This window comes from Bufo bufo, chromosome 2 (assembly GCF_905171765.1).
Source record: "Bufo bufo chromosome 2, aBufBuf1.1, whole genome shotgun sequence".
Lineage (NCBI taxonomy): Eukaryota > Metazoa > Chordata > Amphibia > Anura > Bufonidae > Bufo > Bufo bufo.
Genome location: NC_053390.1, coordinates 730,149,945 through 730,164,930, shown reverse-complemented (window position 1 = coordinate 730,164,930; position 14,986 = coordinate 730,149,945). Strand labels below are relative to the sequence as shown.

General features: G+C 45.0%; 1 protein-coding gene across 1 annotated transcript in view; it reads left to right on the top strand.

The window, feature by feature from the left end:
• NIPAL1 (NIPA like domain containing 1) overlaps positions 1 to 14,986 on the top strand; it is a 46,484-nt gene that overhangs the window by 14,347 nt on the left and 17,151 nt on the right. Inside the window, exon 2 of the mRNA XM_040418903.1 lies at positions 5,660 to 5,926. Within this exon, the coding sequence (XP_040274837.1) occupies positions 5,660 to 5,926 (267 nt within the window). The remainder of the gene's footprint in view (positions 1 to 5,659; positions 5,927 to 14,986) is intronic.

Sequence of the window (14,986 nt, the reverse complement as noted above, 5' to 3'; positions counted from 1 at the left end):
CTGCGTTGCGCTTCCGTGGGGTTTCTGTCCGTGCCTTTGCACCACAAAGAAATTCTATTTTTTTACAGTGCGGACGGATCACCGACCCATTCAAGTTGAATGGGTCTGGATCCGTCGCGGCTGCCGCACGGAGGGGCCCGTGCATTGGGGACCGCAAATTACAGTCCCCAATGCATGGAACGGCCGCGTGCAAGAGGCCTTATCAGAACAATCGAGCTGTCATTCTGTCAGTCATTCTAGTCTTCAACCTATTCTTATAATGATGATTTCCTTGCAAATAAACCCTTTCAAAGTCAGCAGTCATAAACTTTTATTACTCTGCTACAGAAGGGCAATGTTTTGTATTTCATTTCATGACATAGGACTGGTATAATAAAAAAAATATATATATTATTATTATTACCATTAATATTGGCTCCCATTTATTGTCAGTGCACCTAGATACTCTAGCACAGGGGTCAGCAACCTGTGCTCCGGCTGTTGTGAAACTACAACTCCCAGCATGCATATTTGCTCAGCTGTTCTCAGAACTCCAATAGAAGTGAATGAAGCATGCTGGGAGTTGTAGCTTCACAACAGCTGGAGTGCCGCCGGTTGCTGATCCCTGATCTAGTACCTAGTCATAAACTGTGCTAACATTTGGTGCAATTTGTCACCTCTAGTTTATGAGAAATCCTCTGCACCAAGCCCGCCACAAGGGGGCGTCTCGAAAAGGTGAGTGGATTGATGGGAAAGGGGATGTGGCCTAATATGCGACATTTAGTGCCAAAATTGCACTACAATTCTGGCATAAAAGTGTGTCTCGAACCAAGCCAGCCAATAGTTACTACAGAGTTAAAGGGGTATCCAGCCCCAATGCCCAGGCCCCTCACACAGATTGTACTTGCCTCACTCCCCGGCACCCACATTGCTCATGATGCCCGCATGGCTGCAGCTGTCTCTCCTCGTCGCGCGGATCAAAACATCCAGCGATGCCAATAGCATCAGCGATACTAGAGAAGCTCATTCCCGTTGCAGCCTGCTATTGGCTGTCGCCACCCATTCCCCCCGCCCCCGTTTTCATCCGCACGATGGGTAGATGAGGAGCGACGTGGGCACCGGGGAGCGAGGTAAAAACTAACTGTGTGAGGTGCATTTGATGGGGGGGCCATTTCTGGGGTTGGATGACCCATTTAAAGAAAAGTATCTTTCCCTGCACCACATGTATCACCCAGGCTGAGCCACTATGGTAAATGGAGTGCAGGTCTAGACAGCCTGTCTAAGTGTATGCCATCTACAGGATTAGTAGATCTGTCCCATTCTGATGTTTAAAAAGCAGCTTCCAAAAACAAAAGCAAATTAGTGAAGGAGTCTTGAAGGAGTTGTCTCACTACAGCAAATGGCATGTATAATATAGAGAAAGCTAATACAAGGCACTTACTAATGTATTGTGATTGTCCATGTTGCTTCCTTTGCTGGCTTGATTTTTCCATCACATTATACACTGCTCATATTCAGGGGTTATGACCACCCTGCAACCCAGCAGCAGTGGTCGTGCCTGCCCACTATAGGAAAATGAGCCGTCCTCTGGTGGCTGGTACAGCAGGAGTGCGCATAGGCCAGCGTGTTTTCTTATAGTGTGCAAGCCCTATCGATTCCCATTGACTATAATCTGACATAGACAGACTACAAGAGTTACAAAACATTGATGTGAATAAACCCCAACAGAGATATAAATGTAGAAATTAAGTAGGTCATTTCCTATACTGAAATCCACCTAAATTAGGCATATTTCTGCGCCGTTATCTGCAACTTCAACCCGCTCACGCCAGGTTTAAAATTGTGGGCGGGGAAGGGAATGGGCCGGAAGGCCCATCTAATTCATCATTTTCTACTCCTGTTTTAGGCTTAGAAAATGGTCTAAATGTAAGACAGCAAGGAAGCCTGCGCCTCTTCATAACTCTGATGGATCCACCGCCAGCACAGCGCCTCTTCATAACTCCGCGTCTAAAATGCCGGTCCTAATAAATGTGCCCCTAAGGCCCCTTTCACACAGGCGAGTATTCCGCGCGGGTGCAATGCGTAAGTTGAACGCATTGCACCCGCACTGAATCCTGACCCATTCATTTCTATGGGGCTGTTCACATGAGCTGTGATTTTCATGCATAGCTTGTGCGTTGCGTGAAAATCGCAGCAAGCTCTATATTCTGCGTTTTTCACGCAACGCAGGCCCCATAGAAGTGAATGGGGGCGCGTGAAAATCGCAAGCATCCGCAAGCAAGTGCGGATGCGGTGAGATTTTCACACATGGTTGCTAGGAGACGATCGGGCTGGGGACCCGATCTGTATTATTTTCCCTTATAACATGGTTATAAGGGAAAATAATAGCATTCTGAATACAGAATGCAAAGTAAGGCTACTTTCACACTAGCGTTCGGGGCTCCGCTTGTGAGCTCCGTTTGAAGGCTCTCACAAGCGGCCCCGAACGCATCCGTACTGCCCCAATGCATTCTGAGTGGATGCGGATCCGCTCAGAATGCATCAGTCTGGCAGCGTTCAGCCTCCGCTCCGCTGGCGGACACCCTGGCCGTGCGGAGGCAAACGGATCCGTCCAGACTTACAATGTAAGTCAATGGGGACGGATCCGTTTGAAGTTGACACAATATGGCTCAATTTTCAAACGGATCCGTCCCCCATTGACTTTCAATGTAAAGTCTGGACGGATCCGTCTGAACTACTTTCACACTTAGAATTTTTTCTAAACTATAATGCAGACGGATCCGTTCTGAACGGATCCAAACGTCTGCATTATAGGAGCGGATCCGTCTGTGCAGACACCAGACGGACCCGCTCTGAACGGTAGAGTGAAAGTAGCCTAAGTCACTTTTAGCCGGAATGAGTCTTGTTCTAGTTGTTGCTGTTGGAGTTTTAACAGTTTAGATGTGATTTAGGTGTTAGTTATTTTAATCCTGCTGTGACATAATGAGGTAGGGCTGTAGGTGAATCAGCAAGCAAGTATTTCATGAAGCATTTCTAATCGTAATATATCTGCTCTTGGCCCAATTATATCACTTATTGGAGGTGGAGCCAGGACATAGTCATCGGTGACTTTAAAAGTGTCACAGAAAGGGATAGAACCAGCGATAGACAGAACGATACTTGTGAGATAGATGTCCAAATAAATGAAAGATGAGGCAGCATTCCAGCTGACGGTGGAAGAGGTTGTTAGACCCAATTTATTTCCCTGCAATATTTCAGCCCAGCATAATGAGGACTTTGTCAAGCCATGTGAAGGTCTATATACCTGTGCACATAATCAAGACAATAACATGATTGAGCGATGTGTCATAAAACAATTACATGATTACGTGAAAAGCTCCTAGATGGGACAAGCCCAGGCACTCAGCATATACACAAATAGAATACAAAATGTATATCCAAAAATATATCTTTATTGAAATCGATAAAACAAATTAAATAGATGCATAAATTGGCAAAGACAAAGACGACCACATGGAGGGTGCACAAAAGATGTCGGGACATCAGGTTATAGCATTGCAAGTAATGGAGAAGGTGGGATGGAAAAACAAGTATAAATGAATACAAAATCAAACCATGTGGCTCCCCCACCTAGATAAAAAACCACGATTAACCACATATACACAATACAGACCCGGATAGCGGCACCTCCGAGAGACCCCGACACGTGTTGAGAATCATGTTTTTTTTATCTAGGTGGGGGAGCCACATGGTTTGGTTTTGTATTCATTTATACTTGTTTTTCCATCCCACCTTCTCCATTACTTGCAATGCTATTCACACCCCTTATCTGTAAGATAATTAAGGACTCATTCTCAAGATCTTTGATATGTTGTTCTGTTATTTTTCAAATGTCCATTCATTCCCCCATGTCTCTGTTCTTATTGTATATATATTGCTGTTTCTTCATATATTCTTGTAGTACGCCTGATGAAGGGACTGGTGATGTCTCAAAAGCTCATTACTTCTATTTTTGTTAGCCATTAAAAGGTATCAAACCTGCAATACTCTTATTTTGTTTCTCTTAATGAGAGCAATGCTATAACCTGATGACCCGACGTGTTTTGTGCACCCTCCATGTGGTTGTGTTTGTGTTTGCCAATTTATGCATCTATTTATTTGTTTTATCGATTTCAATAAAGATATAATTTTGGATATACATTTTTGTATTATATTTGTGTATATGCTGAATGCCTGGGCTTGTCCCATCTAGGAGCAATTCATTTTTGACACTTGCGTTCTATTCGTGTTGTACAACCGTATTCCCGTTTTGTGTTTTATGGCTCATTGGTATCATGATTAAGTGAAATAAAAACATATCCGAGTAGATTGTGGACATTTGTGTCTCCATCAGTGATGCGTGTAACTCATACATGATAAATTCATATGCAGTGATAACAGGATCATACTGTAATTCATAAGTGGTTGCCATATAAACTCATAAAAACCATTGGTGGCAACGGCTGTCAGGCATGATTAGATCAGTAATAGGAATAGTTACATATGTCATAAGTAGTACATAGATAAAACATTAGGGTTCCTCAGTCTAGATGGGCAGCCTCGAGTGACGTCAGCACATCCAGCGTGTCGAATGATGCGCCAGACGCGCCGCCCGCCAGCCACACACTTCATGCTTGATATGGCTACCACTTACGAAGTACTGTATGATCAAGATATCACAGTAGACCCCCCGCCCAGGGAAGTGCGGTGGAATTTTTCATTTATCTGTTTGGATACTGGATCGCATCTACAGCCACTGGCACAAAATTTTTATTTCCTTAGCGGTGCTGCTCTGATTTTGTTTTTTGTAGATAGATAGAATAGGACAGCAAATTCGGATGGTTCTTTTCATCCTGCTAGGAGCTGATGAGAGAGTTGGCCACGGAGTTGTCACTCGTAGGGTCCTTAGAGGAGTACAATCTAAATCCCGTGACATACATAGAAGAGGGATGCTCAGCAAATATAAAAAGGAGACTCCCAATTAGCCAGTTTTGCTACAAAGGGCAGAAGGGTTAATGTTTATTTCCTGCTTCGCCCTCTTTTCACTATCCTTCGTCAAGTTCCTCCCCCTGTTTATTAAAGGCGTTGTCTAGGATTACAAAAATATTACTGTTCACAGGTTGTATGTAGTATAGCAGCTCATCACTATAACTATATACTTTGTGAAGCTGAGCTGCAGTACTAGACACAACCCAAGGACAGGGGCAGAACCGTTTTTTGGAAGAAAGCAGACATGCTATTAAAATTCTAGACAACGCAGTTTCTCTGCAGTATGAAGTCCTTTTCTCTTTTCAACAGCCACATGGCAAATGCACGGACTACTTCTATGGTATTTACAACAGGGCATGTAGTTACTACAGTATTCTGGCGCAGATGTGCAGTTTGACACGCCGTGCACCCCCACCAGGATTTGCAGTAGTCATTGGCACTAATCCACACTGGGGTAATATTTTTGTAAAGTGGTGCAGTAATTTTCCAGGGTTGCCAAAACCCCATTTCCATGCATTGGGTTAGGATTGTCATCAGATTTGGTGAGGATTTCACGCATTCTGTAATCAGTTCCTCCTATGCCGATGCAATGCCTTATATGAGTTATGTTTAGAAGTATACCTGATATACTGTCTTGTGTTTCCTATTTTAGGGGCTGTGTTACCTCTGATTTGTCATCACGGTGGTGTCCAGGCATGGTGTCAGATCATGAACACATCAGAGAACCTATCATCATTCGTCCTGCACAACATAAGCCAGTCCAATGAGACTAACCTGAGCATTGCTTCTGTTAGGAACAAATACAACCTCTATATTGGTTTAATCCTGGCGATAAGCTCCAGTTTATTTATTGGGTCGAGTTTTATCATGAAGAAGAAAGGTCTTTTACGATTGGCTGAGAAAGGAGGCACCAGAGCAGGTATGGAAAATAATGCATGTTTGTTCATGAGAAGATAAGCTGAGTTTCAGACATTAGCCTATAATTGTAAAATATATGTTACGCTTAACCAGTATGAGAAGTGTTATCACTTATATCAAGTTCACGTGCATGACAGGCTGGCCATAAAGAGGACCTGTCACCATGGAATGCAGCACAATCTGCTTGTTATAGAGCAGGAAGAGCAGAGCAGATTCATCTATAGTTTTGTGGGAAAAGATTCCTAAAAACTTGTAACTTATACATTAAAATTTCTGCTCTTTCTGAGATCAGTTGTACACAGGGGCCATCTTTATCAGTGATTGATAAAATTCCCTGTGTAAGTGTGTATACAGATATATCTGTCAGTCACTGATAGTTGTACATGGGGGAGGTGTTATCAGTGATTGATAGCATTCTCTGTGTAAGTGTGTATACATAGATAGCTGTCAGTCACTGATAGATGTACACAGGGAGGTGTTATCAGTGCTTGTTAGCATTCTCTGTGTAAGTGTCTATATAGAGATAACTGTCAGTCACTGATAGCTGTACACGGGGATGTGTTATCAGCGATAGCATTCTCTGTGTAAGTATGTCAGATAGCTGCCAGTCACTGATAATAGGGGTGATCTTAAGTTCAGAAGGAGCAGAGATTTAAATGTATACAGTAAAAGTATTATAAAGTTTTGCTGAATCTTTTTTTACAGAAATATATCAATCTGCTCAGTTCCTCCTCCTCTATAACATGCTAACTGTAGATTGCACTGCATTTTGTGGCAACAGGTTCTCTTTAAAGGAACACTAAACATAAAAAAATTCAGAAAAAAACCCCAAAAATACTAGCATCACTTTCCAAAGTGCCCCTGTAGCGTAGATTGCAGTAACATCATCACAATACTGTCTACATGTACAATGTATCTTATAACTGTTATTATAGTAATACCCAAAGGCATAGCAAAAAGGGTCTGTCTCATGAAGACATGATTATCAGAAATCAGTCACTTATCAGCTTCAGGAAGAGTGACTGGAGGATGGGAGTGGTAGTGGCTCTGGCGGTAGTAGCTGTACTAAAAAATCACATTGACAATTCTCGCACTGGGGATCCCTAGGGCCACACAGTGACTGGAAGGTGCACGCTTTCTTACCTCAGGGCATGCCTGGTGTTGGGGCTCCTGCCTGGTGGTAGTTTGGGGTGCCATTGATGTTAGGTGTTGGTCTAGGTGCAAGGCAGGAGAGCAGGAGCAGTGGCCGGCAAATGGTTGAGTCAGTAACCATGCCAGTCGGTATAAATAAATCTCTTTTTACTAAAGTGCAAAATAGGAGTAGTAGTACAAGACAGTAGTACAACAGTAACAAGTAGGTCACAATGCAATTTCTCCGTATAGCAAGATATGGATGGCAGCAATAATGGAGGTTGTAGTACTCTTTGTCTCTCTCTAAAGTCTCTCCGGAAAACCCTAGTTGGAAATGAGGTTCTTGTTAACTTTTTCTGCAATTCCCAGGCTAAGGGGGTGCAAATTTAAGATACAGTTGGGCAAACTGTGGAAGGTTGCTTTATCAATGTTCCCTATCACAGCTGCAATGTCTCTATCAGCTATAAACTTGCACAATACCTTGCTAACTAACTCCAATGCATGGCCTTGTAAATTCTGAACCTTCTGATTTCCTTTTCTCTGGAGAACTTTTGGTGGTAAACTAGCCTCCTTGGCTGTAGAAGTTATAGAGATAAAAGTTTTCTGAGCTCGGACCTAGCTATAATGACTTGCACATGTAGGTCCTCACTGTTCATCAGGCAGAACTAGATTCTCTACTGACTAAACAGGGGGAGGACCCAGGACCATCTTCTGGCAACCTAATTAGCCAAGGCGGTTAACCCTAAATTATCCATACATTGCTATTAGACATACAAATAGAGCATCATCAGCACCAGAGAGAGGAGGAGGATTCAAAATAAAACTGCATTTTGTGCAATGTCAGGAAAGAGAAACTTCTGTAAGAAAGGGGTATTTTTTTAAGTCAATATTCAAAGAAAGCTTTTTTTTTTTGAATTTTTGCAGCACTCGGCACAGAGAGATAGAACTCCTATATAGATAAGTAATTCAAGAAAATGGTATCTACAAGGTAATCCTCACGATAATAGTAGGTATAGAATTGGGATCACAGTACAACAGAATATTCACATATAGTTCTGTGTTAAAGGAAACCTGTCACCAGGATTTTGTGCATAGAGCTGGGGACATGGGCTGCTAGATGGCCGCTAGCACATTTGCAATACCCAGTCCCCATAGCTCTGTGTGCTTTTATTGTGTTAAAAAACCGTTTTGATCAATATGCAAATGAACCTGATATGTGTCCTGTGTCCGGAGATGAGTCCAGCGGAAAGGAGCCGAGCACCGCCCCGCGTCCTCCGAATCTCCTCCTTGCTGGCTGACGTCACAGAGCTGGAGCGCCGAAATCTCGCGATGCGCGAGCTAGCGCATGCGTAGTTCGTTCCCTGTGCTGATGCCAGCACAGGGAATGAACATGATGCCGACACTGCGCATGCACTAGCTCGCGCATCGCGAGATTTCGGCGCTCCAGCTCTGTGACGTCAGCCAGCAAGGAGGAGATTCGGAGGACGCGGGGCGGTGCTCGGCTCCTTTCCGCTGGACTCATCTCCGGACACAGGACACATATCAGGTTCATTTGCATATTGATCAAAACGGTTTTTTAACACAACAAAAGCACACAGAGCTATGGGGACTGGGTATTGCAGATGTGCTAGCGGCCATCTGGCAGCCCATGTCCCCAGCTCTATGCACAAAATCCTGGTGACAGGTTTCCTTTAAAGAAGTGACAGTACAGTCTATCATAGTATGGTGAGAGTGGTCTATGGGCCCCCTAGCTTAGAGCTTATGGACCCAATCACAACTGTGTCCACTTCTACCCCTATAGCTACATCCCTGTCTGACTAACATAAAGAGGAAATGTTAGGTAGGGCTTGTTGGCACTCTAATTTCTATGAAATACACCTTTAATATTAACATTTATGATTACTTCTTGTTAAGAAATGATCTCCTATTATTTGCTGACACTTGGTCTATTTTACATGATAAGGTTTGATATCTACAGTCAAAAGGCCTGTATTTTATTAATCCTTCAGAGCCACAAGAAAGGGAGCCAAGTCTGTGCCTTTATAACATGTTATGTTCCTCTATGTGGTGTCAGACTTACTTTTGTTCATAATACTTATCATGACCTGTGCAATTTTTAAAGGCAGTTTTAAATTATGGGAGTTCAAGGCTTCTGAAGAAAATATATCTGGTTGAGGTTACGCAGGTCATTAGAGCACTGACAGTCGGTGTGGTGAAGGGCTACACTGACAGTCGGGGTGGTGAAGGGCTACACTGAGTCGGTGTGGGGAAGGGCTACACTGAAAGTCGGTGTGGTGAAGGGCTACACTGAAAGTCGGTGTAGTGAAGAGCTACACTGACAGTCGTTGTGGTGAAGGGCTACACTGACAGTCGGGGTGGTGAAGGGCTACACTGAGTCGGTGTGGGGAAGGGCTACACTGAGAGTCGGTGTGGTGAAGGGCTACACTGACAGTCGGGGTGGTGAAGGGCTACACTGACAGTCGGTGTGGTGAAGGGCTACACTGACAGTCGGTGTGGTGAAGGGCTACACTGACAGTTGGTGTGGTGAAGGGCTACACTGACAGTCGGTGTGGTGAAGGGCTACACTGACAGTCGGTGTGGTGAAGGGCTACACTGACAGTCGGTGTGGTGAAGGGCTACACTGACAGTCGGTGTGGTGAAGGGCTACACTGACAGTCGGTGTGGTGAAGGGCTACACTGACAGTCGGTGTGGTGAAGGGCTACACTGACAGTCGGTGTGGGGAAGGGCTACACTGACAGTCGGTGTGGGGAAGGGCTACACTGACAGTCGGTGTGGTGAAGGGCTACACTGAAAGTCGGTGTGGTGAAGGGCTACACTGACAGTCGGTGTGGGGAAGGGCTACACTGACAGTCGGGGTGGTGAAGGGCTACACTGACAGTCGGGGTGGTGAAGGGCTACACTGAGAGTCGGTGTGGGGAAGGGCTACACTGAAAGTCGGTGTGGTGAAGGGCTACACTGACAGTCGGTGTGGGGAAGGGCTACACTGACAGTCGGTGTGGTGAAGGGCTACACTGAAAGTCGGTGTGGTGAAGGGCTACACTGACAGTCGGTGTGGGGAAGGGCTACACTGACAGTCGGGGTGGTGAAGGGCTACACTGACAGTCGGGGTGGTGAAGGGCTACACTGACAGTCGGTGTGGTGAAGGGCTACACTGACAGTCGGTGTGGTGAAGGGCTACACTGACAGTCGGTGTGGTGAAGTGCTATCTTACCTTTCATGTTCAGTTTTGCATATGTTTTGCTGAGCATATGCAAATGATAGACAGAAATACCTTTATTATTAAAGGGCGTCAGCAGATTTGTACCTATGACACCGGCTGACCTGTTACATGTGCACTTGGCAGCTTGAAGGCATCTGGGTTGGTCCCATGTTCATATGTACCCACAAAAAATGATGTTTTAATATATGCAAATGAGCCTCTAGGAGCACCAGGGGCATTATCATTACCCCTAGAGGCTCAGCTCTCTCTGCAACTGCCGCGGCCTCTCCACTTTCATGGACAGGGCCAATGTCACAATCAAAGTGGAGAAGGCACGGCAATTGCAGGGAAAGCAGAGCCTCTAGGTGTAATGACAACGCCCCCGTTGCTCCTAGAGGCTTATTTGCATATACATCATGTTTCTCAGTAATTGGGGCACATATGAACAACACAGATGTCTTCAGCTGCCAAGTGCACATGTAACAGGTCAGCCAGTGTCATAGGTACAAATCTGCTGACAGATGCCCTTTAATATTGGGAGCATATGCAGTGGGGTGCTAAGTGGGGGAGCGGTCCGCCTCGGATGCCGGCTCTCAGGAGGTGCCAGAGCCTAGAAGGATTGAGCGCTTCCATCAAAACAGATGCTGGCGCTCCAGGAGCTGTGGTCCAGTCACTCGGCTCCCTGCGCTCCTTCTCTCCCTCACTGAATGATGAAGAAGGAAGCCTTCTGCTCCCTGCTCCACCATTCAGACTGCAGACACAGATCGCGCTGCCAGCCTGTGTGGGCGGAGCCTGCAGCCCAGAAATCTGCATAAGCTCTGCCCACACAGTGCTGCAGAGCGATCTGTGTCTGCAGGGGAGAGAGGAGCTTCAGAAACGGGACAAGGTGAGTAGTTACTGTGGCGTTTTTTGTTTTTTTTTTAACAGAGGGGGCACAGAGGGCATTTCTACTACAAAGGGGGCACAGAGGGCAATACTACTACAAAGGGGGCACAGAGGGCAATACTACTACAAGGGGGACACAGAGGGCAATACTACTACAAGGGGGACACAGAGGGCAATACTACTATTAAGGGGCACAATGGGCATTACTACTATGAAGGGTGCACAATGAGCATTATTACTATGAAGAAGGCACAATGGGCATTATTACTGTGAAGGGGGGAAAATGGGTTTTATTACTACTGTGAAAAGGGCACAATGGGCATTACTACTACAAAGGGAGCACAATGGGCATTACTACTATGAAGGGGAACAATGGGCATTACTACTATGTAGGGGGCACAATGGGCACTACTACTATGAAGGGGCACAATGGGCATTACTACTATGAAGGGGGCACAGAGAACATTACTCCTGTGAAGGGAGTGGGCATAACTGTTATGAAGCACTGAGTGGGCATTATTACTGTTATGGGGGCACAGTGAGGGCATAACTACTCTGAAGACGCTTAGAGAGGGCATTGCAACTGTGAAGGGGGCACAGATAGGGCATTACTACTGTGAAAGGGGGAAATGAAGGGATAAGTACTTTGAATGGGCACAATGTGGGCATAACTACTGTAAAAGTTGTACAGTGAGGGCATAAATACTGTGAGGGGGCACAGTGTGGGCATAACTACCGTGAGGAGGCACATATCTAGACAAAACTACTGTGAAGGTTGTACAATGAGGGCAATATTACTATGGTATTGGGGGGGGGGGGGGCTGCCAGAGGAAGGACTCGCCCTGGGTGCCAAACACCTTAGGCACGCCACTAAGCGTATGTCATGCTTGGAGATTTCTTCTTGGTAATTCTGCCTTTGAAATTGGGGTGGGCCATAAAGAGAAAAGGGTTTATGATGGTAAATTAATTCCTTTGTAGTATAGTTATAGGAAGACCTGGGTAAGGGGGGTTGCCATGTCTTTCCTGCTGATTATAGGGAGTGTGTCACCTATTTTTTTTTCTAACCTGTTCTTTTTTCGATTGTAGATTTTTACAATTTTATTTTCTATATGTGATTGTGGGGCAGCCTTTTAGAGATATATTTTACTGCAACCACATGGACCCTAATATAGACAGGAGATGTTCACGGACATCTGCACCAATGTGTTGTAGAGGTCGTTGTGCAGGGGGGGGGGGAGATAATATACAAGCTGTGAAGGAAAACATTTAGTATAGCAAATGTAACCCACCCTGAGGAGCTATTCTCACATTCTCAAATTAATGAACATGTAAAGGCTGCTTGATTTAATTAATAGTAATAGGTAACTGAGTGTTTGGACTTCTCGGTCAAAAGGATTCATTTAGGCCCAGTTCACACGATCGTTTTTTTTTCGAGTGTACGGGCCGTTTTTTTGTGTTCCGTATACGGTCCGTATTACATCTACATCTATGCCTGTATTACATCTACATACATTTAATGCCAAGTACAGGATCCGATCCTGTCAGATCAGGAAAAGTTTTGCAGATTGCATCTGATCCCTAAGGCCCCTTTCACACGAGCGAGTGTTCCGTGCGGGTGCAATGCGTGATGCGAACACATTGCGCCCGCACGGAATCCGGACCCATTCATCTCAATGGGGCTGTGTACATGTGCGTTGGTTTTCACGCATCATTTCTGCGTTGCGTGAAAATCGCTGCATGTTCTATATTCTGCGATTTTCACGCAACGCTGGCCCCATAGAAATGAATGTGGCTGCGTGAAAATCGCATTGCATCCGCAAGCAAGTGCGGATTCGATGCGTTTTCACGGATGGTTGCTAAGAGATGTTGTTTGTATACATTCAGTTTTTTATCACGCGCGTGCAAAACGCATCAAAACGCATTGCACCCGCGTGATAACAACTGAACGCGATCGCAGGCAAAACTGAATGATTTTGCCTGCGAAATCGCGCATTTTCCACTGAACACATTTGCAACGCATCCGGACCTAATCCAGACACGCTCATCTGCAAGGGGCCCAATACAACTGTGTATGGAGCGTTAACATTATACAGTAATAAATACCATATCATTCTACATAAACATCACATAACGGTAAATGTTTGTGGGGAGCCATGGAATTAACTTTTAAAAATGGTTGTCCACTCTTATACGGATGGCTGAAGGTGCATGTAGACGGGCCGAGGAGCAGCCGATTGTCAGGAATAAAGCGTTCCTTCCCGACAGTTGGCTGCTCAGTCAGTTACATGCAGCGATCACCTCCACAGTAGAAGAACAAGCGATCCCTCGTCCTCATACAGCTGCATTGTTTCTGGGCAGCACATTGCTGTTTAGACGATCTGCTGCCTGGGAACAATAATTTACTTGCAGGAACTAACAATCGTTTCGCTCATTCGTCGGATGATTGACTGCACCTTTAGATGGGCAGATTGTCGGAACGAGCATTCGCCGGAACGTTAATTCACGATAATCTTCCTAAATATCGCCCCATCTAAATCCAGCTTTATCCTCAGGATAGGCCATCAATATCTAATTGGAGCCATGCAATCCCACCAGTCAACTGTTTTGCAGTAGTTCTGGCACCGGAAATTGCATAAGGAAGCTCTGTCCATTATGGGAGCAATGATGCAGTTATCATCTCCGTCCACTACATGCAATGGAGGGAGCTGCGGTTCCAGCACTGACGTCTGGCATCGGAGCTACTGCAAAATAGCTGATCGGCAGGGCTACAGGGTGTCAGACTGCCACCGATCAGATAACGATGGCCCTGTCCTGAGGATGACGCATCAATGTAAAAGCAGTGGACAACCCCTATAAAAAGTGAATTCTAGAGCTCCACGTAAACCCTTACGTGATGTTTATGTAGAATTATATAGTAATTATAATATAAAGGGGCTGTCTCACTTCAGAAAGTGGCATTTATCATGTAAAGAAAGTTATTACAAGGCTCTTACTAATGTATTGTGATTGTCCATATTGCCTCCTTTGTGGGCTGGATTCATTTTTACATCACATTACATACTGCTCATTTCCATGGATACGACCACCCTGAAATCCATCAGTGGTGGTCGTGCTTGCACACTATAGGAAAAAGCAGTAGCCTATTCACGCTGCCACAGTCCGGGCACCACAGAGGCTGATGCTTTTTCCTATAGTGTTCAAGCACGACCACCACTGATGGATTGCAGGGTGGTCGTAACCATGGAAACGAGAAAGTGTATAATGTGATGGAAAAATGAATCCAGCCAGCAAAGGAGGCAATATGGATAATCACAATACATTGGTAAGTGACTTGTATTAACTTTCTCTACATGATAAATGCCACTTGCTGAAGTGAGACAACCCCTTTAAAGCTCCGTGCGCACAGCTGTATTACAGATCTGATACAATAGATAGGCCATCAATATAAATGCCTTTCATTTTAACCTTATAAAAAATGTATCATAGGCTTAAAACTGATTTTCCAAGACATTCACTGCAGAGACAAATGACATAAAGGTATGACTGCCAAGATTGGCCTACTAAAGCTGCCTAAAGTAACTACAGTTCAATACGAATTTTAAAGTATGAGGCAGGCTGAGGAATGTTTGCCTAAATAGCAATTCCTAAATATAGTGTTGCGATCATGAATACTTGGGAAACTTCAGAGTGAGGGAGGGAGGATGTTAGTGGTTGTTGTGATCCTGAGGGTAGTGATAGCACTCACCGTTCACGGTAGCAATCTCCCCTCTGGAACTCCCCGGCACATTGTAGTGACAGGAGGGCACACCCTTTCTTCCCTTTGG